Here is a 27,863-nt window from a genome sequence, read left to right as displayed (position 1 = left end):
CTGTCTGAAAACTCGAGCACTAAGCAATCTCAAATATTTTAGTCAATGAATCATATAATAAAAAAAAATCTGAAAAAAAAACAACCTGAAAAGAGAAAAAGAAAAAAGTTAGAACCAACAATGATATAAAGTTCTATTCAACTTGCAATAAATCCAAAAAAAGCAAAAGATTAAAAAATAAATAGACGATTGCCTGAATCACATATATTTAGCTAATGTTTGTAGCAACCAAAGATATGTAACAAACACATAAGCCAGATTGAGAACAAATTAAAAAAATAATATGCTATACAGGAAACAAAAAGCAATGAAATGGTATATTAGCAATACACAGAGAAACAAACACAGCAAACAATAACAAAGAATAAACAAAAAAATCTTCTAACAGATTCTAGGCCCAAAGCTCAAATGTTGTGACATCCATTGATTTCAAGATGTGTAAGTTCCTTGCATCCGGTAGCAATTACTTCCAAACCCTTGTGACTTAATAAATAACAGTCACTTAATATCATATTTCTTAACTTCTTGCATCCATTACCATGGCAAACAAATCCCTGAAATTAACCATTATTCAAAGAAAGAAAATTACTAACTAAAACAGGAAAAAAAATGATAGAATTCGTGACAGAATCCAAAATTTAACAATTGCATACATGAGGAAAGATTGTGCAATTGGATGCAACACTTAAGGATCGGGCAAATGGAGCTAAATAAACAATATAACTAAGTTTATCTCACTAAATGTGCTTGAATAGTATCAAAGCAGTATTAACATTATAAATAACATGTTAAATTATATAATGATTGGTTGCATGATAATAGTAGAAAGACACATAGCATAATATGATACATGCCACATGGTTAATAATTTAATAAAAAATAACAACATTCATTTACATATATGGTGCATTCTTTCTAATTTACAATCTTCAGTGATCATTCTTGCCTATAATTTCTTTCTTGACAATAATTTCATTCTTGACAATCTTCAGAACATAGGGTAGTAAAGGTGCATTCCAAAATCCTAAAGAGAAATGGTATATGAGCAATACAAAATTTATGTCAAAGAGCATACATCTTATAATGATGATAGTACTGCATATTGGTTTTTTGTTTTCCTGCAGCTCATCTCTTTATCTGAACATCCATACAATCAGTGAGGTTCTCTGACAAATCAAAATCAAGTCGCACCAAGAAAATTATCATCAACTACAAACCCAATCAATTGGTGAGGCTTTAAGTAATAAGCCAAACTGGAAGCGTGACCCATAAACCTTACAATGACAACGATAAAATACCTGTAAAATAGATAATAAATCATCAATAGTTTACCTCATTAGCAAGCTTCAAACACAGTACACCCTTGTTAAAATTTCAGATTCATCTGTTGCATTTGGTCTTCAATCCATGTCGCTGGAATTTTAAACACATTATATAAAACTAAAAGAAGTGAATCTTAAGATAGATCCATCCTAGGCTTTCTCAACCAATATTAGTAGTAAGCTGCAATAACAATAACAATAACAATAACAATAAAACAAAATTATATCCATCAAATGAAAAAAATTAAGTCATAATATATAGGCAAATCAGCACATAACTCTATGAAAAGCAAATAAGCAAGAGAAGGCATATGACTTCAACAGAAATGAAAAAGAAAAAAGAGCATAGAACATTAAGTACAACAAAGTACTGAATCTTCTTACTCACTTAATTGCTCAAGGGCTCTCCTATCAGATTTATCAGTCACGTAAGCAAGTGTTTTGAGAACTTTAGTTATTTTTCTAGTAAACAGGATGCACAATGCACACAATGCAAAATGGTTGATCTCTAAACTCTCATTATGTAGAATAATAGGTTCTCAAAATGAAAGAGTCTAAGAAAGAACTATCTTAATTCTATAGGAACAGAGGCTTTGTAAAGAAAAATTGAAAAAATGGTTTAAATGCATATATTTGCCACACATAAATTTTTCAAGATAAAGAGACAAATTCATCATAAGAAAACAAAAATTAGCTGAAAAAATATAGCATGTGTAGTTAGAGCATGAATATACAATAATGAAAGCTAAAGAAAGTTAAAGCAGTAAAAAAGCAATGGCTTTGATAAAAAGTTTCGTGAAAAAATATTCACTTCAAACCATAAATATTCAAATTTTGCACCAGCCAGATCCACCTCATCGAACTAAAACATAACCACTGAAAAAAGAATATCAAATACTAATGTTGTAAAGCAATTGATATATACCATTAATCTAGAAGGAAACAAACCAGAACGAACTCACCCACAAATAAAATAGTGGCCCCATTTGTAATTCTTCAAATCTTATTAATAAACTGAATGGTAATGGAGGATCTGTTAATTTTATTAATAAGTTCAGTCATATCCTGTTTCATTCATCTACCCTCAAGTGAGGAAAAAGAAACTAAAGACCGTCAAATTCTGTGTTTTATTTGTTCTTCGTTCTGTTTTCTTGTCCTCTTTAAAAAGTAGAATCTTGCTTTGAATGAGATATAAAAAATTTTCTGCATGCACACTAAAGAAAGCAATTTTTATTTTTGTCACTTGATAATCTAGAACGATCCACAGTTCTTTCATGAGGACATTTAAAGTCTTGGCACCATAGTTACTAATCAAATCAGATATAAAATATTTAGACAGGGATAATTGAAATGAATAATTAATGACTGACATAATAGAACATACACAAAGTTACACCGCTAAAAAATCTTATGGAAACTTACTTGTTTATTCAAATTAATGTAGATATAGGTTGAATGTTCATTCTCATCAACCCTTGTGAATGCAGAAAGGAACTTCTCAACATAATCAAATTTACTATCAAGCGCCTTGTGCTCAAAATTCTTCATATCAGAATAGACCCCAATCTCATACTAAAGCCTAAGAAAAAGATAACAAAAGAAAAATGGTGTTCAAAAGGAGGAATATTAAGAATCTTAGTCAATAATGCATTGGAAAAATAAGATTCTAGAGAAGTTATATGAAATGAAAATCAAAATTTTAAAATATGCTTAAAAAACATATTGAAGAACATAATAGTAATGTCACTCTCAAATTAAAACAATATAAAACCAGTATTAGAAAAAATTAAAATAAAAAATAAGCGCAATAATCCATCAATCAAGTGCCGACTTAAAAACAAAAAGGAAGAAGACCGAAACAAAAGGGATTGCAACAAAGAAAGCAGTACAGTAAGAGATGCACAAAATTGTACATATTCACTTGTTATTAAGAAAAAAAGCAGTAGAGTCAGGGATTGCAAGAAGTTAGAGTACCACAAATCTAAATGGGAGCTTGGAGATCCCATAAATTTGGCCGTGGCAAGAAAATGTCTCTGGATCGTGGACTCCAAGAGCTGAACCTTCTTGCCGGGTGCCCACGAATTGGAAAACATGATCTGTGAGGATGATGAAAATGAATATATACAAATGAATTTTTTTAAAATCAATTCTCAATTCAAAATTTAAATTTTGAAAAATTAGAATTTGTAGATTAAACAAATAATAATCATACACATAATTTATCTAATTTATTAATTAAAACACAAAAAATAACAACCATGAAAATCTGCTCTGGCCGTCGGTTAGATCTCCCCGCTCTGTTCTGGTCGCAGTTGCTATGATCTCTGCTTTCATAGTCTCGCTGTATGTGCTCTATGTGGCCCCGACACTCAATACTTTTCAAATAGCGCTCTCTGGTTATTTCTCCAAGTAGCGTCGGTCTTGTTATGGCAACAACGGAGAAGCGCTAGGTTGAGGGAGAAGGGTGCCAAGGTTGATAAAGGGGATGTCATCATCGTCAGGGATTCTCAAAAAACTTTACGTGCTCCACCGAATCTGCCGGCGATCTGCCAAATTTGGGGGCGGTACTCTAGACCAAACCAATGGATACGGGGGCAGAGCGGTCACTACTTGGGAGGGGACAAGCAGCTTCAGAACCTAGACAGAGGAGTCCACCTATCACCGAGGCGGCGAGAACCCAGGCGGCAGCGCGATTGCAGGTTTGGGATCAACGCACATCAGCGGCGACATGAAGGCGGTTCGAAAGCATCTGCAACCACAGCTGACTAAATCGACGACGGAGAGCATCGACGACACAAAGCGTGAGAAGTGAGGAAAATTGAATTTATTAGCCGGGGTATTATGGTTAATGGAGGCATTTGAATGAGTTTTTCATATTAAGAAAAGGGAGAGCTAGAGTGTGAAGAAGAAAAAATTGAATAAATAATCATCTGGACATTGCATATTATGAAACTTTGAAAATTTTAAAATTTGAAATTTGAAATTTTGAAATTAGGCAACAATAGACATGATTGGATGGCAAGGGAAATGGACAAAAGGAAATGCATAAGAATGAGGGTCCGTTTGGGAAACACCAAAAAGCTACTTTTTTTTAACTTTTGACTTATAGAAAGTTATATTAATGTGTTTGGTACAATTTTTTAGATAAACTTTTAACTTTTCAAAAAGTTATTTAAGAGCTTTTGAAGAAGTTAAAAAATGTGACTTCTCCTATTTTCAAAAGCTATTTTATCACTCCTATTTAATGCACAACTTTAAAATAAGGACTTCTATAATAATTTTCCAAACTCAAAATAACTTATTTAAAAGTTAATATTAATAAAAGTCCTTATATTTTAAACTCATTTTTCAAAAGAACTTATTTAAAAAGTTTAGCCAAACTGGCCCTGAGTCAGACACTCAGACTTATGTAGGAATGGACCATGTGAACTACATATATTAGAATGCACCTTAGAAAGAACTTGTGAGAATTAATGTGGTGGATGCCACGTTGGAATTCCACTATCTAAGAACCCTCTTTTTAAGGGATGTTATAGGATCACATGCACATTTAGTTTTAGGCAATTTGATAAATCGTTTTTTATTTGGTTTTAATTGCTTTGCAAAAGCATTCTTTTACTTTTTCTATTAAAAGATAATTAATAAATAATTAAATTGATCCATAAAAAATTTCCTGATTTTCAAGTTGGGGCTAATTATTTTGGTAATGAATTGGAGAGGTGTGTTATGCATGGTTATGGAGAGTTGGTGTATTTTTTATAGATATAAAGATAATTATTTTTTTTTAAATTAAAAACTATAAATCAGAGGCTCAGATTTGGGTAGGAGTAGAAAACCGAGCCTCAGTTTTGGATAGAGATAGAAAACCGAAGATAAGTTTTGAGTAAAAAAAACAAAAAAAATTAAAATACCCCAAATCGGAAGGTCCGATTTACATGTTTCAAAAAATTTTTAATGTTAAAGCACAAATCTGAGGGTCAGATTTGTAAATTTTACAAAAAAAAATTTTAAACCACAAATCTGAGGGTCAGATTTGTGATCATCCATACAAAAAAAAAAACACACCAACTCTCCACATTATTTAAAAACACCAGCATAATTACAATAATAAAAATAAAAAGTGTCAAATTGGTTCCGAAAGATTAAATTACTCGTAATTGTTCCCAAAAGATTTAAAAATGGACACGTTAGTTCTTCTGTCTATTATTTGACTAACGACGTTACCATTTGCTTATCTAGCCATTAGTGTGACATGTCAGCAAAAGCTTCAACGGCGTCGTTTTTTTTTGTCACCCCTTACAACGCTTCATTTTCTAACCATGTTTCATTATAATCCATTCCATCCTTCTTCTCAAAACAAAACATCTCTCTAATTCCATCATTCGTCTTTGGTTCTCACCTCCACAAAGACAAAGCATTGAACGGCGATCGTCAGCGTAAACCGACGACGACATTGTGTTGGAGTTGAAGGTGACAGTTTTGCGACAACGTTGGTCAAGCGAAGAGGGCACACCATTGCCTTGCGGAGAGATAAGTTGCCTTTTTTTCGTTATTTTCTGAGAGGGATTGTCATCTTGTCTCCTCGTTAACGTGTTTCTATGATCGTTGGAAATCCATTGTTACTGTTTGTAATGTTAGGGTTTGAAAAATATGTTTAGGTTTAAGGCTTGCGTGGTGACCCATGAATGACTCTTTTTTCGATATTTGAGAACAATATTTGTGCTCTATATAGCTGCATGTGTGTGTTTTATTTTTATTTTTGTCGTTGATGATGACTTTGCTTTGCTTGATTTTGAAAAAAAAAATCAATAGTTCAGTGTGTTGCTATTTTGGTTGCAGATGGAAGGCCCCACTATGACCTTTGTATTTCACCATGGTGAAAAGTTTAAAACAGATGAATCAGGATATCTGTTTTATGAACCAGATAATACTGAAGTATTAATGGGTGTAGAAGAAGACACTTTAGATGTGTTTTTTGTGAAGGGATATTATAAGGAGTTAGGATATGCTGAGATGAACAATTGCTTGTGGAAGGTTCCTGGAACACGTCTGGATGATGGCTTGAGGAGCTAGAAAATGATGCTGATTTGTTGGCATTGGTTAAGGACTATAGGAGGAATCATCATCTGATAAACATCTATTTTGAGCATGTAGTTTCTAAGCCACACATGGTTGACTGCATGAGCGAGGATGATGATGTACTACAGTTGCCAACCATCCCTAAATTTATGCAGCAGGCTATCCTTGATCCTCCAGAAAAATTGAATAAGGACCACAATGAAGCAATGTCTCAACCAGATTGTAAGACCACAAAAAAATCTCCTCAGCCAAAAAGGAACAACTCACAGCCCACACCTCAACCCACACATAAGCCCATAAGAAAGCCCATCCATCAACCCAAGCCTTGGACCAAACCCCAGGCTCTTCATCATCTCAATTTCTGATACCTCACATGGTATCAGAGTTAGTTATGACAGATAATGGTGCACATATGTGATTAGCATCATTAGAAGTTTCATGTAATGAAAGTAATGCATTGTGAGATGAGTAAGGTGAGTTGGGTGGGTGAAGATGTTGTTGGACTGTTTGCAGTTAGGTTAGTGTTGGTTGAGTAGAAGGTCTAGTTACTGGGGGTTGAGGTTCTTGATAAAGTTGGGGGTTTGAGATAATAAAGTTGGTGAGGTCTGGGAGTGGATGGAGTGTTGGATGTTTGTGTTGGGTTTGGGGTGTTGCTAATACTTGTTGTGGTTGAATGTTGAACAACTGGTTGTATGGAAATTCATGCTCATTGAATATGACATTTCTTGAGATAAACTCATTTTCATTAGATGAAAGACACTTGTAGCCTTTGTAATCTATGGCATAGCCTATAAAGATACATTTTTGAGATCTATGGTCAAATTTGTGGGTATTATAGGGTTTAAGAAGTGGGTAGCATGTGCATCCAAATGGTTTGAGTAGGTTGAAGTCAGGTTTGGTTTTGGTGATGGCTTCAAGTGGTGATAGGTTGTTATGAGTTGAGGTTAGTAGTGTGTTTATTAGATATGTGGCTATGAGGGTAGCTTCATCCCAGAATGTTAGAGGAAGGTTGGCTTGGACTAGTAAGGTTAAAGTGGTTTCAGTAATGTGTCTGTGTCTTCTTTCAACTATGCCGTTTTGTTGATGAGTGTAGGGACATGTGAACCTATGTTATATTCCATTTGCTGCCAGAAATTATTTAAAGCTTGAAGACAAATGTTCACCACCATTGTCTGTTTGTAGAGCCTTGATTTTCACACATGTCTTCAGCTCCATGGCTGTTTTTTATTGCTAAAATGCATTAAAGACTTTGGACTTTGCTTGTAACAGATACGTGCTTGTATACCTGGTTCTAGCATCAGTGAAGCAGATGTAAAACCTAAAACCTGCTCTGTTGTAAACAAGTGTTGGCCCCCAAATATTAGAAAAAATTAATTCTAAAGGATCATATGTTGTATGTGAATTGAGGTGAGGTAATTGATGGATTTTGCTTATGCAGCAAGTGTTGCATAGAGATGGATCAAGGCTTTCTCTATTCATTGAATCAGAAATATTACATTGTTTTATTACAAGTTTAGTCACATTTTCTAATGGATGACCTAATTTTCTATGCCATAATTGAGCTATAGGACTTACATTTTTACAGTTAAGATGTGCAACAATGCTAATAACTGGACAAAGCACATTATTAACAGACTCAACAACAGTGTTTGAACTAGTAACTTTAATAATTGAATTGTTAATTTGTTATGTGTTCTTGGACTCTATGTGTACAATTCCATTACCATTAGGCTTAGGCTTAGCAACTTCACTCAAATAGACTCTGTTATTCATTTTGCTTGTGTAAGCATCAGACTCTGAATTGGCAGCTTTATTTGCTTGTGAACTTAAGCAAACTTCTGCAGCATCATCCTCCTATCTTCAACATTTATATTGTGACAAGTTGGTTTATCAAGAAAGGTTTCTTTGGTTTTGATATTTTTGGAAATTATATGGACTCCTTCAAACTTGTACAATCCTTCTTTAAGTAGTCCTTAAAGAAGAATCTTCTTGGTTATCTGGCATTTTACATTGCACAAGTAAGGTTAGAATTCGAAGAACATACAATTGTTTAGGCAAATTTAGCTACACAAACTAGGTTCTTGGAAATAGTAGGAACATGTAGAAAGTTTTTCAGCTTAAAAGGTCTATCTGACAATGATGCATGTATTAATGAACTTTCAACATGTTCAATTTTCATACCTTGGTCATTACCTCCATAGACTTTCTCTGCACCTTCATAATCAAATCCCCTTGTGAGATTTTTTTGGTCAAACGTGATGTGCATGGTGGGAGGCCCTAGAGTTAGGGTACCACACCGTATCTGGAACTGTCGAAGGCAGCGCAAGGAATGCTTGTGGAATGGGAGATGATGCTCTCGAATTCTGCATTTGTGGCCTTATTCCTGGGTAATTTTGTTGAGTTCTTTATGAGATTGAGCCATTGTGGAACACCATTAATGGTGGTTGTGTCATGTTTAGTGGTTGCTTTTTTGGATTCATGAATTCCTGATCAAATCGGTGAAAGCATTGCATTACCATATGGCCAACCTTTCCAAAAAGCTGGCATTGAGGCATGTTGCCTTGCCACCAAGACGCCTCTGCCTCTAGTACCTTAAAATCCTCTTCTACTGCTATAGTTGTTGTAGTTGTTGTAGTTTCTTTCTTATGGTCTTTCTTGACTATCATCTCTTTGTGTTACCTTTGCTTGAACCGGCCCAATATTTATTCTTTTGAATCTGTCTAGCAATTCTTCTTGTGTTAGCAGTTGTGATTCAAACTCGCTTTTCAGACATTTGGTCAATTTTGCCGTTTGCCATTCTGATGAAGGCACTATATTATTCATTGAGTCCTCCTATTGCAGCTTCAATGTACTTTTCACTGGAAAGTGGTGCTCCTAGTGCATTCAGTGCGTTTGCTACTTGGTTGATTTTGGCCATATACTCACTGAATGTTGAACCTTGCTTATTGAATGATTTCAACTACATTTTCAGTTGTTTAATTTTCGATTTGACTTGAGCTTCAAAGTACTCTTCAAGAACATTCCAGATCTGATATGCTTATTTATACTCCACTACTCGAATGATGAAGTTTGACTCCATGGATGCTATGAGCCACGCTACTGGCTGTGATATCACATTGTCGGTTCAACTGCCAACCCGACACATCTCCATGGAGACGTCGCCCTTCGGATTTCTTATATGGGAACCCCCGAGATATAGTGCCCGGATCACTGTCCAGGTACCGGCGCCTGCTCGCCCTATAGATCCAAAGGGATGTGAGCGGGATATTCTTACCGAGATGGGTTGCGACCTGCATCTGAAAAATACAACAACAATATGGTATGAGAACCGGAGGTTCTCAGTATGGTAACAGTTCTCAGTGATATAGGATATAAGACCCCGGGACGCCAAAGGCAATCCTAAGCTTCATATCCATCACAAGATTCAACTTAAAGCATTATAAAACATTTAAGCATAATATACCAACTTGACTTAAATAAACCAGGTTATCTATCTTAAGGAATTTCTATTCTAACCAAACACCGCTGTCCCACAGCCTTCACCAACCGATCCTCTATGCGATTCCATCGCCACCGCCTTCCGAACCTCCTCAATCCCAGCAGAAAACACAGATAATGTTCAAAGCAAGTAAAGCACAAGTAGTAGCATGTATGGCAAATAATTCAGATAGCAAGTAAGCATGTTATTCAATTAGGCAAACCATTACAAGTAGACAAAGCATACAAGCAAATAGGAAATGCATATGATGAATGCCTGCCCTACTGGCTGTGATATCACATTGTCAGTTCAACTGCCAACCCGACACATCTCCATGGAGACGTCGCCCTTCGGATTTCTTATATGGGAACCCCCGAGATATAGTGCCCGGATCACTGTCCAGGTACCGGCGCCTGCTCGCCCTATAGATCCGAAGGGATGCGAGCGGGATATTCTTGCCTCAGACCTCACATCTCAACGTAAGCGGGATTAACCACCGTCCTTACGCCGCCGCCGCTACCTCGACAGGCGGGATTAACCACCGTCCCCGCCAGGTGCATAGCGTTTCAAAATATCATGTAAAAATATTATTTCAATGGTTTTCAAAAGTATTTTCAGCATACATATATCCATCACTTAAATCCGAGTCTCCGACTCATCTCAACCACTGTCCCTTTATAACTCAGTTTCCAAATACCAAAAGTCTATCATTTCTCATCTCATATACCAATCATCCTTCACCTAACGTCAAACCATTATCAGCACGCCAGAAACCTAGGCCTCCGTTTTCTAATTTACCTTAAAATCATGTACTAGAGCCCTTAATTTATATCCCATGTTCTAATACTCAAAACTAGGCCCAAATGTCTTAAAATATTTCAGTATACATAGATCCATCATTCCTCATCTCATATACCAATTATCCTTCACCTAACGTCAAACCATTCTCAGCACGCCAGAAACCTAGACCTCCGTTTTCTAATTTACCTTAAGATCATGTACTAGAGCCCTTAATTTATATCCCATGTTCTAATACTCAAAACTAGGTTTTTAACACCAACTTTGAATGATCGTAACTTCCTCTACAAAATTCCAATTTTCACAATCTTTATACTGATTCAAAGAGTTTTTAAACATCTTTAATTCTAAACAATTTTCAATCAATTTCGAAAACCGAGGCAAAAGTTATGATCGAACAAAGTTCACCAAAAAATCAATTTTTCCAACTTCGCAATTACCACCCTATCTCACCATACCTCTCAGTGAAAATGGTCCAAATGCTCTGTCACAGCACGGCTAATCATCTGTTGGTTCTCGATCATGTCGGAATAGAATCCATTGATTCTTTGTTATAGCATAATACATCAACCTCACCACATTTTCCTCCTTATTTCATTATTCTCAATTCCAACATCAACTATATAACACTTATGATCAAAATCACCATCAAACCCACCATTTCATAAATCATAACACTACAATTATCATATGAACCAACTCCCAATCCATACAATCATTCAACATCATCATATCATTATAATTCATCACAATCAACTCAACATTCATCAATTCATCAACATTTAACACACCAACCATCATTTTAGTTTAACCTATCCTATTGGTCACTAGCCTATGTGTCCATGAATATTATATACTACATAGAGGAAACCGAAACCATACCTTGGCCGATTCCCTTTATGCACCCAAGCTCAAAATGAGTACCAACAAGCTTCCAACCACAATCCAAGCTTTCAAATCCACTCCAACAAGCACAAATAAGTTCCAAAAGCTCCCAAAGCCACAATAATCAAACTATATACATATAAATCACCACAAATCAACCTAAGGTTCAACATAAGCATAATCTCACAAGGGTTTAAGAGCTTTTACCTTTCCCAACAGATTTGATAACACAAATCCAAAGCTAAGAAAGGATTAGAGCAAACCTAAACATCCAAAATCACAAAAATCCATTTAACCCAAAACTCTAATAAAACCCGAAATTTTGAAGAGCAGAACTGGAAGGATTTCGTGATTACCTTGAGGGTTTCTTGGGTGGGTTTTGTAGAGCTCTTCACAAGGAACGCGTAGCCGCAAACGGTGCAGCGATCGGAGCTCCGTAGCTCAAGATATGAGCTTGGGAAGTTTGAAGTGAATAGTAACAATGGTGGAAAGCTCTCACCTCTCTCCTCACTTCAGATGCTGTTGTGTTTAGGTTATGAGGGTGAAAGTGGCTGAAATGGGTTCATTTAAGTGTATTTATATGTTGGGCTTGGACCCAACTTGGGTCCGGTCCAACCCGTTAGCATTTTTAGCCCGTTTGGCCTAACTTCGGGCCAAATCTTTAAAATTAAAGCCCGGTTTTCCATTTCTAATGTTTTTCTAAGGTTTTTGATGGTTTTCACTTTTCTCGTGCGGTACCAGGCAGACTTGAACCGATTCAACCGGTTCAATTGCCGGTTCGCAATTTTTCACGGTTTTTCGTAGAAAGCACATTTTCTGACTCAGAAAGACCCACTGAGTCCAAAAATCACCTTTAAATCCTCAAATTCTCTCTCTAACCTTTCGGAATCTAATTTGGGCAATTAATTCACTTAATTAACCGGTTGATTCGTTGCGGTTCTTACACACGCTACAAGCCATTGGTCTGGATCTCCCATTCTGTGTATTTTGAAGTCTCTATTCCATGACTTTGATATGCTTCTGAGGTGAACTTGACTGGGATGTTTATTGGATCTAGGTGATTTCCGTAGTTTGTTAACTTTGATGCATGCTAACGCTTGCTTCTTCTACGCTTTGAAATTGCTATCGTGAAGTTTTATGGCCGAGAACGCAACGAAGGCATTCTGACTGAGTGGGCTTGTTTGAGCTCTAGTGATTGGCGTGGTGTTGTGGTTGTTGACCATGGATAATTTGTACTTTGTTCGATATTATGTAATACAAAAGAAGGTAAACATTTCACACATTTCCTCACAAGACCATATTGCAGACATACTAACAAAATCACTGTCAAGCAATTTCATATCAAAGTTTAGAATTATGGAAGAAGTGTGAAGATCCCAAGGAGTAAAACTGGTGAAAAGAGCATAGAAAATTCAGACAGAGTTAATGATAGAAGTCTCAATAGTAGGGCTGAAGTTAGTAATAGAAGTGTCAACAACAATGTTAGAAGTCCAAGTAGTCGGGTAGATGTTGGTGATAGAAGTAGTGAGAGTGAGAAGCATGTGCAGCAACCAAAAAGTTAATTAGCAAGTCTGCTTGTATGTCCAACTCAGCACAATTAATTAGAATCCGTTAAGTAATTCTATATATAGTACAAATTTATAAACTAAAATTTAGTTAAAAAATACAGATTCAAAACCACTCAATACAATAGCTCTTTCTCTTCTTCATTTCTCTCTCTTCCTTTGTTTTTTTATTCATCATTTCTTTATCATCTCAGTTTCTGATACCTCACAAAACTAAAGAAAAAAAGAACATCCATAAAATGAGACACATATTTTATTGTGATACATGCAGGCAAGTAGCTTACAAAATGAAAGACCATTAATAAACAAAATAATATACTCTCTTCCATATATGGATGGCCATATATTTTTCATTCATAAGTGTAAGAATCGAATTTAACACAAAAACTAATGATATATAAGTCTTTTCTCTAAGTAATCATTTTTTTAGGTGAATTCTATGGTGTAGAAATAAAATTTTTCCTACACATGAGAAAATTAACGTGGCATGGGTTTATGAGTGATACCTATCTCTTGCTATTATTGTAACACCCTATCACACAGAGTTTTACACCTAGGATGTAAAATAGAGGTGGTGTGGTATTACGACCTCTAAAATAAAAAATATATATAATAATATTGAAGAAGATACAGTATACGAGGAGCTTTAAAAAACGGATAAAATAGAATCGTAAAATAAAAAGCGCAACGCTCCGGAACCAAGATTACTTGCGTGTGAAGAAACTAAGGTTCAAAGGCATAAATAAACAGAAAATAGGAATAGAGGATTAAGAATACGAAATAACAAGCTCCTAACTCAGCCTGCGAAGCTAAGGCTAGCCGGAGAATACTTACAGAAGCTCCAGACGCCTACCGTGGTACCTCTCGACCTGCATCTGAAAAACATAACATTGTATGGAATGAGAACCGGAGTTTCTCAGCATGGTAAAGGTGCCACGCACATAAGATATAAGGTCCTGGGAATGCCAGAGGCAATCCTAAAATGCCGACACTCAGATTATAAACCTTAAAGTACTAAACAGAAACCATAAAAGGGTGGTTATCTAGGGAATTCTAAACCTAGCTTAAACTTAATCTTAATACTAAACCAGTCCACCTTTCCTCCGTTTCTCTATTTCCAGTGAGTTTGCAAAGATAGACAAATAGACAATTGCAAGCACAGGTGGGAGACAAGTAGTGCAAGTAGCAAATATAGCAATTAACATAATATATTCAGTTATGCACTCCCAAATAATGCATAGCAAACAAAACAAACAAAATGCACATGATCTATGCCTATCATATGGCTTATGAGACTCATCTGTCGGTTATCAAGCCAACCCGACAAGCCCGATTTGCTAAACCCTGGACTGTCCCTCGACGCGCATCCCCAAGAGTCTATGCATAGCTTTTTCTCAAATATATAAACTTGCTCAATGGGGGTCAACATCCCTGGGAATTTATAAGTGTCCGGTCACACTTACATTGTAGGGTCAACAGAGTATCGAGTCTCAACCAGGTACACGTGGTGGCAAGCCATGGTACTTTACCCAGGGAAACTCGTATCTCAGATAATCATTTCATATTCATTCATTATCGTTTTATAATCATTCATTATGGCTGTAAAATCACTTTATACATCATATATTTGCATCTTTATACATAGTTTATCATAACTCGGAGCAAGTGGAGCGAAACCACAACCCTTGCGTTTACCCGGGGAGCCTCTATGCTAACCAACCTGGAGCAAGTAGGGCGAAACCACAACCCTTGCGTCTACCCAGGAAGTACGTTCTCATGTGTCCAGGAGGAACAAAGGAGGGGATCCTAACCTCCCACCATTTCGCTGGGGGCGATTTTACAATATCAGGAGGAACAAAGAAGGGGTCCTAAATACCTAAATCATCACCTCTCAAACTTTCTTCATCCCCAAGTTACCACCTATTCCTAGCTTCAACTCATTACTAGGCTTACTAACAAAATCTAGGATCAAAGGAATGAAAATAGAGGTTTAAATATTTGAAATTAAACTTTAAAACACAAAACTCCATTTTTATTGAAACAGGGGTCACACGTATGCGTGGGCCACGCGTACGTGTGGGTGTGCGAAAATCCTTGCTCGCGTGCGCAAGCACCCTGCTCGCGTACGTGAGAATCCCAACCCGAAAGGGTTGGTCGCGTCACGTGCAGGTGGTCGCGTATGCAACCCCTTAAAATTAGTATTCGCGTACGCAATCAGCCAAACCCGAAGAGTTTGGTCGCGTCGCGTGTAGTGGTCGCCTACGCAAGCTGTGCAGAATTAGCAAAATGCTGAATGATGCAGGATTTTCAATTTTGCCCTCCGAACTTTCGACGTGTATAATGTTTTCGTTTTAAAATATTTTTCATCCGTTCTTCAAACGACGTAAACTTCACGGATCCAATTTTCATTTGAAATAAGTTTAAACTAATTTGGGGGTCCGAAAATTAAGTTATGGCTCGCCAAAGTTCGGCTAAAAATAAGTTTTTCACAAAAACCTCAAACCTCAATTTTCATTAAAACCAAACTTAATTCCCACTTCCTATACATGTATCCAGCACAACAACATACCACTTTAAAATGCCAAAACCTCTACATCCTAGCTTAATCAATTTTACTCTTATATGCACAATTCCATATACAAATTACTCAACTAAACAACAAAATCATCATCCTTCATCACATATATATGTTCATTTCTTAATATCTTGCCAATTATCACTAATTCACCGTATAACATTATATTCCATCACCAACATCAGTTATCAAGCTAAAAATCAACCGAAAATCAACAAGTGTTATCAAAGTACTAAACATTTAACACATTCAAACATTCACACCTAGCCTATGGTCATCTAACCTAAGTTTTCACGAAACCTTACATATTAAATACGAGAACCCTAAACCATACCTTGACCAATTTTCTCGTACAACCCAAGACAACCCCACAAGGCAAGCTCACAAGTTCCACTTCCAAAATCCAGCCACCAAGGATTGTTCCAAGAGCTCCAATTCACCAACTCAAACTCCAAATTAACATAAATTCAATCTAATTTACACAATTCACTAAATTAGCACTAGTGTACACAAAATTTGGCAAATCACAAGGGTTTAGAATTTTCTTATCTTACCCATTGATGATTGGAGTATAATCCAACAATTATTCAATGTTAGATTGCACCTAAACCACCAAAATCATCAAACTCACTCAAAACTCAAACCAATTTTGTACATAAAAGGGGCACAGAGAACTGGACATGAATTTGAGAAAGACTTACCACTTTGTTCGAATAGAATTGAAGAGGACTTTGAGACAAACGCATGACCACAAACAGCTCATCAATTTGAGCTCCAGATTGAAAGATAGAGCAAATTGAATTGAGGACAAGGGTTTGGAGTTGTCACACGTTCCTCCCCCTTTTCCAAAATGTTTCCAACGTAAATGAGGATGAACGGGGTAAAAGGGCAGTTGTGTTTGCTTAAGTGGCTGGGTTGAATTGGGCCTTGGGCCTATTTTGGACTCAGTTTGTTCGATTTGGTTCGTTTGATTGAATTTTGAGCCAAATTTTTTAAAATTAGTGTCAAGATTCTTTTTTTAATTAGTTCTATATTATTAAACTTATAAAAATAGTATTCCTAATTTTTTTAATTAAAAATAAATTGATTAATTATTCACTAATTTTATGGAATTTACAATTATTGCTTTATTCAGATTTGTCAAAACAAATGCATAAAAGTTTAGATTTTGTCTTTTTCAATTAAATATTGATTCTAATGAAACGTTAATTACATATATTTCTGCTGTATTAGGCCGAGAAAAAACAATAATTTTTTAGCTGTAATGGATTGCTATTAAAAAATATATTTTATTGTATTTACTTTATCAATAAAATTAATTAGTTTCTATTAAATATTCTAAGCATTAGATGAATAATGTTAAATACTACAAACTATAAATATTAAAAAACAAACATTCCAATTCAAAATTTAGTCTCTAAATTATTGTGTATAATACCAATTTTTTTATATTTTGTATAAAAAATTAATAAGTGTTGTTTTTATTTTGGGAGAGTAGCTTAAAATTTTTTTATCATTTTTTATGAATAGGTTAAAAAAATTCTTTAGTCCATGAATTATTTATTTTTTTAAATTAATTTATAATAAGAATGATAATTTATTTAAAATTGTAAATATAACATCAAAGTTAAATTTGAAAAAATGAAAAAAATATTCATACGCAAAACTGGAACATAAGTAAATATTATACGCACCAAATAATTTTAAATATTGAACATTTTTAAAATACTCATATGCACCAAATAATTTTAGTTATGTTCCAAACTTTAGCTTTGTTTTTTAAGTTTTTTTTCTTATTTTTTTAAATTTAACTTTGTTGTTATATTTGTAATTATAAATAAATTATCATTCATACTATAAATCAAAATATTATAAATTAATTTAAAAAATAAATAATTCATGGACTAAAGATTTTTTTAACTAATTGGTAAAACATTTTTAATTTTGATATTGAATTCATAGTAGTATTTTTTTAATAACGTATAAAATTTGGTGTATTTTTTTCATATGAAGATTACACATCTGACCTTTTCATTTGTGAAGTTTAATTTTTAAAAACACAAAATTGACCCTCCGATTTGTGAACGTATACAAATCTAATTCTCTAATTTGTGAACTTACATAAAACCGATTCTCCTACTCCTGAACTTACACAAATCTGACTCTCTGATATGTAAATTTTAATTTTTTAAAATTTTTAAAATACAAAAAGGGACTCTCTAATTTATGATTACCTCTATACTAAATTAAAACATACCACTTCTCTATAATTGAAAATAATACAACAATAATTCTATATAAAAAAAAATCAGCCATTCATAAATCAAATGACAAAAATTTTTAAAGTTACTCTCACAAAATAAAAATAATACCTATTAGTTTCTTATGCAAAATGTAAGAAAAGTTAAGTGTTATACACAATAATTTAGAGACTAAATTTTGAATTAAAATGTTTATTTTTTTAATATTTATTGTTTGTAATATTTTACATTATTTATTGTATACTTAGAATATTTAATAAAAATTGATTAATTTTATTGATAATGTAAACACAATAAAATATGTTCTTTTAATAGCAATCTATTACAATCTAAAAATTATTTTTTTTTGGCCCAATACAACAAAAATATATCTATAATTAATGTTTTGTTAGGATTAATGTGTTTAATTAAAAAAGACAAAATCTAGGTTTTTATACATTTGTCTGCCAGATCTTAACAAAGCAATAATAGTAAAAGATAAATATCACTTTTAAATCCATGTCACATTAACTTTTTCATGTGTAAAAAAAGATTATTTCTATACCATAGAGTTTATTTTTTTTATTTATATATTTATGAATCAATACCAGTCGATTTCTCATTTTTATCCACTAAAAATGTTGGTCCTATATTTCTTATATTATTATCCTGAAATAACCTTTATCACAAAGATAATGATTTGGTATTATAATGGGTGAATACTATGGTGACTAAAAAGTAGTGTTTATTTACTAAAAAAAGTTAAAAATTAATATTTAATTTAAAAAGATATAAAAATAAATTATTTTTAAAAATTTAAAATTTACCACAAAAGATAAATTAGGCAAAAATTAGACAACAATTAATAGACACTATAGAATTGGCCATGTCCATTACAATGATGCAATGAAAAAAAAAGACTTTCATAAATTCATGTTAAACTAATCAATGATATAGCAAGCAGGCTGTTCATGATTCGGTCCGATTCTGAATTTTTTAGGGGTTAATTTGGTGTGATTTTATTGGGTTTAGGATCGGGTAAGAATCTCAAAAATAGATCTGGTCATTATTTTGAATTGGGTCCAGGCCATAGGTCGGGTCACCCGAACTCAACCCGATGGCCCGGTCATCATACATAATTAATATTTTGTGTTATTAGTGATAGATGATGACTATTCTTATGTGGAATTTAACTATTGTAAACCTTAATATTTTGTGTTATTAGTCATTATAAGAATATAAGTTAATGTTTTATGTTTAAAATGCATAAGACTTTAGGCTAATGCATAATATTGTGTTATTTGTATTGATTTAAATATTTAGTGTTATTAGACAATATTAGTATTAATTGTGGTTATACTTTAATTTTAGAGAAGGGTTCGTTCTTGTTATATTTTTCTAAGTGAATTTTACCATGTCAAATAATGGTGGGAGTCGTAAAAATTTGGATATTTTCACATGCTAGGTTACAAGAAAGTAATATTAACGACCCAGTTTTCATCCGGTATAATTGTGACCCGAAAGTGTGTAGATTTTATCGGATTTAGAATCGAATTCGGGTCTAACAAATATGCCTAGTATATATTTCGGATCAAATATGAGTCACATCAAACCCAATTTTTTTTTTTTTGGTTTCCCACGGTATCCCCCAACCCGACAGGTCAAGGACTAATCCGTCGCGGTACTGAGCTCCATTTAAGGGTTTGCCGCTGGTCAATGAATTGCTGCATTTTACCCGACCTATGAACACCTTTAATAGCGTAAATTGATACACTAATGGAGGGAAAATTTGAAATTTTGAATAATGAATAATAAATAATAAAAAAAAATTTTTGTAACCAGACCAATAAAAGTCTGATATGTTTTGGACCATCCAAATCAGAGCCTTTAAAATGATAATTTATCCTAAAACAATATTGACTTTTGATTCAATAGTGTTTTCCTTATTTTTAATTTTCTTGTGTGGTCAAAGTAGATATACAAGTGCTAAAAACTTTGTCACCACTTGCAGTAGCAAGTCAAAAGGAGCCAGGTTCATGGCTGACCCCAAATCCTCGAGCCTCACCTAGTCACCTTAGCCTTCACCGCTTCACACCCAGCGTGTATATATATGATGCCATATACAAACATACTTTACACTGCTGCTCCGCGTTTTCGAGAAAATCTCATTCTCACTTTCACTCATCACCTTTCTTCTTACTCGACAGTCGGTGTTCTTTTTCTTTGTTTACATCAGATTCCAAACTCCTAGGCGACTTTTTTTTTTTGGTTTAGAAATAAAGAAAGAAAGAAAGAAAGAGAGAAAGAAAACTCACACTTTTTCCCTTTATTTTGAAATGTTAATGTGTGGTTTTGGTTCGAACCTTAGATGTGCTTGAAGAGCTTCATTTTTTATTTTCCATGTTGACGGTTCCGTTACGTTCATCAATCGTGGCTCGATATTCCCCGGGCTGTGTCGCTAAGCGTCGACAAGATTCCGGTGGCGGTTGCGCTCCATCGGCTCCGTTTCTCCGACATTATGTCTATTCCAATGGCGCATCCGATGCCGTCGCCGGCGAACTGCAGCACGAGATTCTCCAAGGAGCTCAAACCGCTCGGCACAGAACCAGCGTCTTCTCCTGCTTCCATGAGAGCTTTCAACCGAAGCAGCAACGCCGGTTCCGGCGACGGCAATACCACCGTGTCTCCGACCTCTGTGATCGCCTTCGAAGACGGCGCCGGTCGAAGCAACGACGCGGGCGAGTTCAGCAGCGAGGAACACTCGCACGAATTGAGAAACTTGCATGGCGTGAAGGAGAGTTCAGATTTCAACGATTCAAATTGGGCGTTCACCGATTCCTTATTGAGTTTGGATTTCGAATCGTCTAGTCAATCATCTGCAAAGAACGCAGATTTTAACGACGAACGTGAATATGCGTGTGATGTTAAACGTGCACCTATTCATACTTTCACCGTTAATAATGATTCAGATAATGATGATGTTGATGGTGATGGTAATCGTAATGAAGCTTTGGTCGATGAATGTGAACCGGTTAAGCCGGCTCCTGTGACTAAAGGAAACAAAGGTTTGTGCTACCGGTGTTTCAAGGGTAGCAGGTTCACGGAGAAAGAGGTGTGTCTGGTTTGTTCTGCAAAGTATTGTGGGAATTGCGTGCTTGATGCTATGGGTTCAATGCCTGAAGGAAGAAAGTGTGTTGATTGTATTGGGTATCCAATTGATGAGTCTAAAAGAGAGAGTTTAGGGAAGTGCTCTAGGATTTTCAGGAGGTTGCTTAATGAGTTGGAGGTTCGGCAGATAATGAAGGCTGAGAGGTTTTGTGAGGTGAATCAACTTCCTCCGGAGTATATTTGTGTCAATGGGAGGCCACTTTCGTTTGAGGAACTGGTTACGTTGCAGAACTGCGCTGCTCCTCCGAAGAAGCTTAAGCCGGGGAGTTATTGGTATGATAAAGTATCTGGTCTTTGGGGAGAGGTATGTTTGTTCTGTTTTTTTATATGCATTTGTATCATTGATTATTGGTTAACTGCTTGTGATTTGTTGTGGATCATGATTGTTTTCTGTGAATTTCACAGGAAGGACAGAAGCCTTGCAGAATTATCAGTCCCCATCTGAATGTTGGGGGTCCAATCAAGCCGGATGCTAGCAATGGGAACACGCAGGTTTACATCAATGGCAGGGAAATAACAAAAGTCGAGCTCCGAATGTTGCAGGTTGAAATTATATTCCATAATTATATGATAGGAAAATATTTTTTGAAGGAATTTAGAAGGATGTGCCTTAAACTCTTAATAACTTGTTCCTTGTTAAACAAAATTGCTGTTGTTTGGCAGTTGGCAGGAGTTCAATGCGCTGGTAACCCACATTTTTGGGTTAATGAGGATGGTTCATACCAAGAAGAGGGACAGAAAAATATAAGAGGGAATATATGGGGAAAGGTGATGTTCCTTTTTTTTTTCTTATTTCTTTATTTATTTTTTGTTTTGTGAGGACTATTTGTCTTATTTTGTTTGTTTTCTTCCATTATAACCCACTATTCTGATGCTTGTATAGTCTGGAACGAAGCTTGTATGTGCTTTACTGTCCCTGCCAGTTCCTTCTAAATGTTCAATTTTGTGTGGGGAACGAACCTCCAGTCCAGTTAGCAAAAGAGTTCCTGATTACCTTGAGCATGGAATAGTTCAGAAGCTCCTCTTAGTTGGCTATGGTGGATCTGGAACAAGTACTATTTTTAAGCAGGTGATTTTTCATTTGTTAGTTACTAGTTGGGAAGATTATGTTGGACAAATGTGGGTGGTAAGTGTGCTCAACAAAATGATAATTCATGTAACTTATAAAACTGACATGTGAAATTCTTTTGGGAGTAGTAGTCTAAAGTTTAAACATAAATACAAACTTAGTTAGTCATAATTCTTTTTGTGATATGTTGTAGTGTAGTTGATTGGGCAACAGTTTCCTACTTTGTACTGATTCTTTCGTGAATAAGATATCTGTTGCTAAAAGCTAAGAAATAAATATAGTTAGAGAATGTAAATGGTTATGGCAGGCCAAGATACTTTACAAAGACATCCCTTTCTCGAAAGAAGAACGTGAAAGTATAAAGTTGACCATTCAAACGAACGTATATTCCTATATTGGCTTACTACTTGAAGGTCGTGAGCGTTTTGAGGAAGAAAGTCTGTGGAATATGAAGAAAAGACAATCTGATGTACTTGATTCTTCTACAGGTATGAGTTCAATTTCTCCTTTTTCTTCTACTAAATTGACTACTTGACCTAGCTTTCTTCCTTCTAAAGCACCATAGACATGGTTTAATATGCATCAAATGGTCACCATCTAGTTGGTCATCCAAATGTAATGAAGCTTAGAGACTTCCTTCACAGACAAGCAACTGAGGCTTACCAATTCCATAATTCTGTTTTCAATCTGTTATCAATTCTGTTTTGAGCAATTGGTAGTTACTTCAGTTATGCAAGACTATATGCGTGTGAAGTGTGTAACCTCTAATTGTATATAAACTCATCATAATTTACTAGGTCATATGCTGAAAACCCATATTCAATTTAATATACAAAATCTTCAATTCTGTCAATTATCTCAATTTCACATTCTTTCTGTTTTGCTTCAACTCAATCCTTCTTCAGCCCTATTAAAATGGTTTGCAGCAAGCTTGTATATGTGCAGAATTGGTGTTTATTATTAGTGTCTAAAATGTCTTTAAGTGCCATTATGGGTCACAACTTTTAGTGTGTACTAAAATGAAATAGTTATATCTTACCTTGTTCCATCCAAAGTGACAACTGTAGACTGAACATTGAAAATTGTCACACACACACACACACACACACACACATAGGACTTTATTACTATGGGATGCTGCTCGAATTAAATTTAAAATTGTAAAAAGGAAATACTGTATATCAACCAGAGAAATATCAAATTTTGCTTGTCCATTTGTACTAAAGATTGGATGATTCCATTGTGGTTAACAACAGGAGTCAGTTCAAACAACAAGACAATCTATTCCATTGGCACAAGGCTAAAAGCTTTCTCTGATTGGCTGCTGAGAACTATGGCTTCAGGCAAACTTGATGCCATCTTTCCTGCGGCTACTCGTGAATATGCACCATTGATTGAGGAGATGTGGAGTAGTGCAGCCATTAAGGCTACCTACAAAAGAAGAAGAGAAATAGAAATGCTACCAAGTGTTGCTAGTTATTTCTTAGAGCGGGTATGAGCTCATTTTTTTGTATTTTTTTTTAATTAACATATTTAGTGTGTACATGTGCTCTTGACACTTTGATTGCATATGATCGTATGGCTGACATTTACATATTTATATAATTGCTTGCTTATGGATGAAAATGCTAAGAGCAGGATGTCTTTTGAGTTGGTGGCGGTGAGAGAACTTTAAGAAAGACAGGTGGATTTTGTGACTAGATACTGGAGTCCTCTATTGAGTAGGATAAATAAATATTTAACTCTATGATATGAATGAAAGGGAACAGCTAATTAAGGCACTCTTTAAGAACTCCAGGCTGGTAAATTTGTGCTTAGGCAAGAATTTCTTATGGATGATATTGTGTTAAAATTCTGGGTATAAGAAATCTCAAAATGTCAATGACTTTTCACAACATAATCTTTTTTGTAATGTTTATTTTGTTCCAAAGAGTAATTATTATTTATTTGAATATATAAATATGTTGTCTGATTCTGGTAGTTTAGGAAATTCTATCTATTATATCAAACAGATTTATCTTTGATCAATTAGGACCCTGTGCAAATAAAAAATGAGCAAACTGATGGAGGGTAGGGACAATGATTTTTACTTGTTGCTTAGGTTAATTCTAGTCAAAGGTTTTGGTTACTGCATTCAGAACATTCTATTATAGAGAACCTTAATCAAAGGAAGTGATGGTTGTGCTAAAGAAAGCATTAAGTTCCATACAGGGAGTTTATATGAGCCTAGCATATGCTTTATACTTTCTCAGGTCAATTATTTGGCTGGTCCTCAACCCTTTTCTTTTATGCTTTTAGTTATGCTAGCTAAATAATCTATATGATGCCAAACCAATAAACTTATTCTTCTTTTAAGCGAATATTTTTTCATCAGGAGTGTCTATGAAGTTCTTGCACCATATTTCTATCTATTCTTATAATTATTGCATATATTTCTTTACTTTTCTTTTGAAAATTATTGTTTGATGAGTGGCTTGAGAATCTTGTGCTGCCCAAGGACAATGTTTATGACATGTAAAATCTTTGTTAAGGTTGTTGAGATATTGAGGGCTGATTATGAGCCATCAGATTTAGATATTCTCTATGCTGAAGGAGTTACTTCATCCAATGGACTGGCTTGTGTGGAGTTCTCATTTCCCCCATCAGCTCCTGAGGAAACTGTTGATACCATCGGTTTACATGATTCTTTTGCTAGGTAAGCCAAAAGTTTTGTGCCTAACTAGTTGCCAATTATGATATGTGAGAAATGTTCTGTTATTGCTGTTATCATGTTTTAGCATAATACAGCGTACCTACTGTAGGAGTAGGGTGTCTATGAAGTTGATGGAAAGTTTATCCCCATCATAAATGCATCGGAAAGTGATTGTGTTATGCTCTGGTTCTCTGCTATTGCTGTTATTATGTTTATCAAACAAAATGGAGGTTCTTTCTACCAACATGAATGTATTTATAGTCAAATGACATCTGGTGAACGGTTTTTTCTTTTACTTCATTGATGCTTAGATCACAGAGGCATGCTATCAAAATGCAACAGTCAGGTTTATTGTGTAAAAGTTGACCCATGTTTCCAAGAATGATGCATTCAAATGTTTGGAAAACTACCTTTAAACATCTGAAAAATGTTACTTTTATGAACTTAAATATGCCCTCATAAATGAAAGGTTTTTTAGTGGAAAGAATGACATGTGCAGAGCGGATGTGAAAGCTTTCTGATCTGTAGTGTGCTTTTCACTCATTGTTTGGTTTACAGGTATCAACTAATTACAGCGCATGCAAGAGGAATAGGAGAAAATTGCAAGTGGCTAGAGATGTTAGAGGATGTTGGCATGGTCGTCTTCTCTGTTGCCTTGAGTGACTACGATGATACTAAACAAACTAGATCAGTTTGAGGAGAAAATAAAACAAGTTCCACTGACTCGGTGCGAATGGTTCGCTGATTTTCACCCTGTAATTAGTCGTCAATGTTCCGGCAACAACAAAAACAGCATTAATAATAACTCTTCTCTTGCTCAGCTAGCGTCCCATCACATAGCAGTTAAGTTCAAGAGGCTTTATTCATCTATTACAGGTAGAAAGTTGTATGTATCTCTGGTGAAAGGCTTGGAGCCAGATAGTGTCGATGCAGCACTTAAATATGCTAGAGAGATTGTAAAATGGAATCAAGAGAGACTAAACTTTAGTTTAAGTGATAACTCTATGTATAGCACTGAGGACAGTTCATTCTCTTTCACTGAATGTTAGTTCAGTTCATGGTGGTTAGTCCATACTCCATACATAACTCATGTATGACTTGCATTCTGTCTGTACATATAAATGTTTACAAGGGAGCAGTGCCAATGACGTGGAAGCACATTCCTTCTACAGGCTACTCTGTTGTAATATACACTAGATATCTGTTAAGAGTATATGTTGTGTTAAAACATGCCACCACATATCAAGGTGTAGTGTTCAAATTCATTTTTATATGATATATAAATATGTAAACAGGTATCTTGTTTGAGATATCTTTTTATGTAGATCAGATAAGTATCCTGTATTTGCATAGTCAATTAGTGTGACTTGGATCCATAGGAATAAAACAATCTCATATCAACCGTTCCATGAAGATATCGAAGATTTATTTAATTTCATTCAAATGTTTTCTGGTTGGAGAAAAACTATACTTTACTAGTAAATTCATTGCAAATGACATATTGGGTCGTGTATTATTTGCAAGATACATTAGTGCTTCAATTGCACTAAGATATAGTACTTCAGGATCAAAGATATCTTCATTTTCTTCCTTAGGATGGAATTGATCATTTTTCACATCCAAAGATCTTACGATAATTGAGGTACTTAATGGATGTGATTTATCCATATAAAATCTTTTCAAGATCTTTTTTGTGTATGTTGTTTGATGAATAAATATCCCATTTTTTGTATATTCGATCTGCAGGCCGAGACAAAATTTAGTCTTTTCAAGATCTTTCATCTCAAACTTTTTTTTAGAGTTTTTATAATTGTTGAAAATTTGGAATCTCTTCAAGAGTTCCAATAATATTTAAATCATCAACATATACAGCAATTATAATGAATCTAGATGCATATTTCTTTATGAAAACACATGGGCAGATATTATTATTCTTAAATCCGTTTTTGGTCAGATACTCAGTAAGACAATTACACCACATTCGTCCAGATTGTTTTAAACCATATAAAGATATTTGCAATTTGACTGAGTATAACCCTTGTGAATATTCATTGGATGGTTTAGATATCTTTAGTCCTTCAGAGATTTTCATATAGATATCACGATCTAAGGATCCATATAAGTAGATTATTACCACATCCATTAAATGCATATGTAGTTTATGGTATGTAGATAAACTGATCAAATAACGCAATGTTATTGCCTCCACCATAAGGGAATATGTTTCTTCATAATCTATACCGAGCCTTTGTGAAAAACCTTGTGCCACAAATCAAGTTTTATAGCGTACAACTTTATTTCTCTCATTTCTGTTTTCTCACAAGTACCTATCTATATCCAACAGGTTTTACATTTTCTGGTGTACGGACTATAGGTCCAAAGACTTCACGTTTTGCAAGTGAGTCTAGCTCAGCCATCATAGTTTCTTTCTATTTTGGCCAATCATTCATTTGTCGACATTTTTCGACTATTCTTGGTTCAAGATCCTTACTTTCATGCATGATATTTAATGTCATATTATATGTAAATATTTCATTGACAATTGTCTTATTTCGATCCCATTTTGTGTGTGAACATGAGCTACTAGATGTTTAACACTTATTCCGTTAGCCAAACAATAAGCATTAAAAGCTTGGGAAGTAAATTCACCAGCATTATCAAGATGAATTGCTTTAATTTGATTTTTTTTGAAAATCGTGCTTTTAATTGAATAATTTGAGCAAGTAATCTCGCAAACACCAGGTTGCAAAAAGATAATAAGCACATATGTGACTATCTCGAAAATGCGTCTATTAGGACTATAAAATATCTAAAAAATTCACATGGTGGATGAATAAGTCTACATATATCGCCTTAAATCCTTTTCTAGGAATTTAGGGGACTCAAATCCAATCTTTACTGGTGATGGCCTTAAAATTAGCTTTCTTTGAGAACATACAGCATAACAAAATTCACTAGATTTAAGAATCTTCTAGTTCTTTAGTGAATATTC

General features: G+C 34.7%; 1 protein-coding gene and 2 long non-coding RNA genes across 4 annotated transcripts; 1 reads left to right on the top strand and 2 right to left on the bottom strand.

Annotated features, from left to right (window-relative positions):
* Nucleotides 1–182: 182 nt before the first annotated feature.
* Nucleotides 183–4,273, bottom strand: LOC107466730 (uncharacterized). Of its 2 annotated transcripts, XR_008002705.1 has the most exons (5): nt 3,580–4,273; nt 3,297–3,418; nt 1,333–1,413; nt 1,076–1,166; nt 183–554 (listed from the first exon to the last, which is right to left on the bottom strand). It is a non-coding gene; the product is annotated as an uncharacterized LOC107466730 (long non-coding RNA). The 2 variants fall into 2 exon arrangements; XR_008002704.1 differs by lacking the exon at nt 183–554 and having other exon boundaries at nt 820–1,166; nt 3,580–4,272.
* A 5,401-nt stretch (nt 4,274–9,674) lies between these two features.
* LOC107488991 (uncharacterized) lies at nt 9,675–12,037 on the bottom strand. The gene is made up of 4 exons (XR_001592049.3): nt 11,919–12,037; nt 11,770–11,825; nt 11,560–11,691; nt 9,675–9,697 (listed from the first exon to the last, which is right to left on the bottom strand). It is a non-coding gene; the product is annotated as an uncharacterized LOC107488991 (long non-coding RNA).
* Nucleotides 12,038–20,008: 7,971 nt separating this feature from the next.
* On the top strand, nt 20,009–26,180 carry LOC107484931 (extra-large guanine nucleotide-binding protein 1). Its single transcript, XM_021126689.2, is given in 9 exon segments — nt 20,009–21,414; nt 21,516–21,653; nt 21,774–21,878; nt 21,994–22,179; nt 22,487–22,667; nt 23,436–23,671; nt 24,711–24,874; nt 25,430–25,540; nt 25,542–26,180. Coding segments are annotated over 9 exon segments (2,454 nt in total). The 5' UTR covers nt 20,009–20,460; the 3' UTR covers nt 25,921–26,180.
* Nucleotides 26,181–27,863: the final 1,683 nt, after the last annotated feature.

The sequence above is a fragment of the Arachis duranensis genome, chromosome 1 (genome assembly GCF_000817695.3).
Source record: "Arachis duranensis cultivar V14167 chromosome 1, aradu.V14167.gnm2.J7QH, whole genome shotgun sequence".
Classification (NCBI taxonomy): domain Eukaryota; kingdom Viridiplantae; phylum Streptophyta; class Magnoliopsida; order Fabales; family Fabaceae; genus Arachis; species Arachis duranensis.
This window is presented reverse-complemented; position numbering and strand designations above follow the sequence as displayed.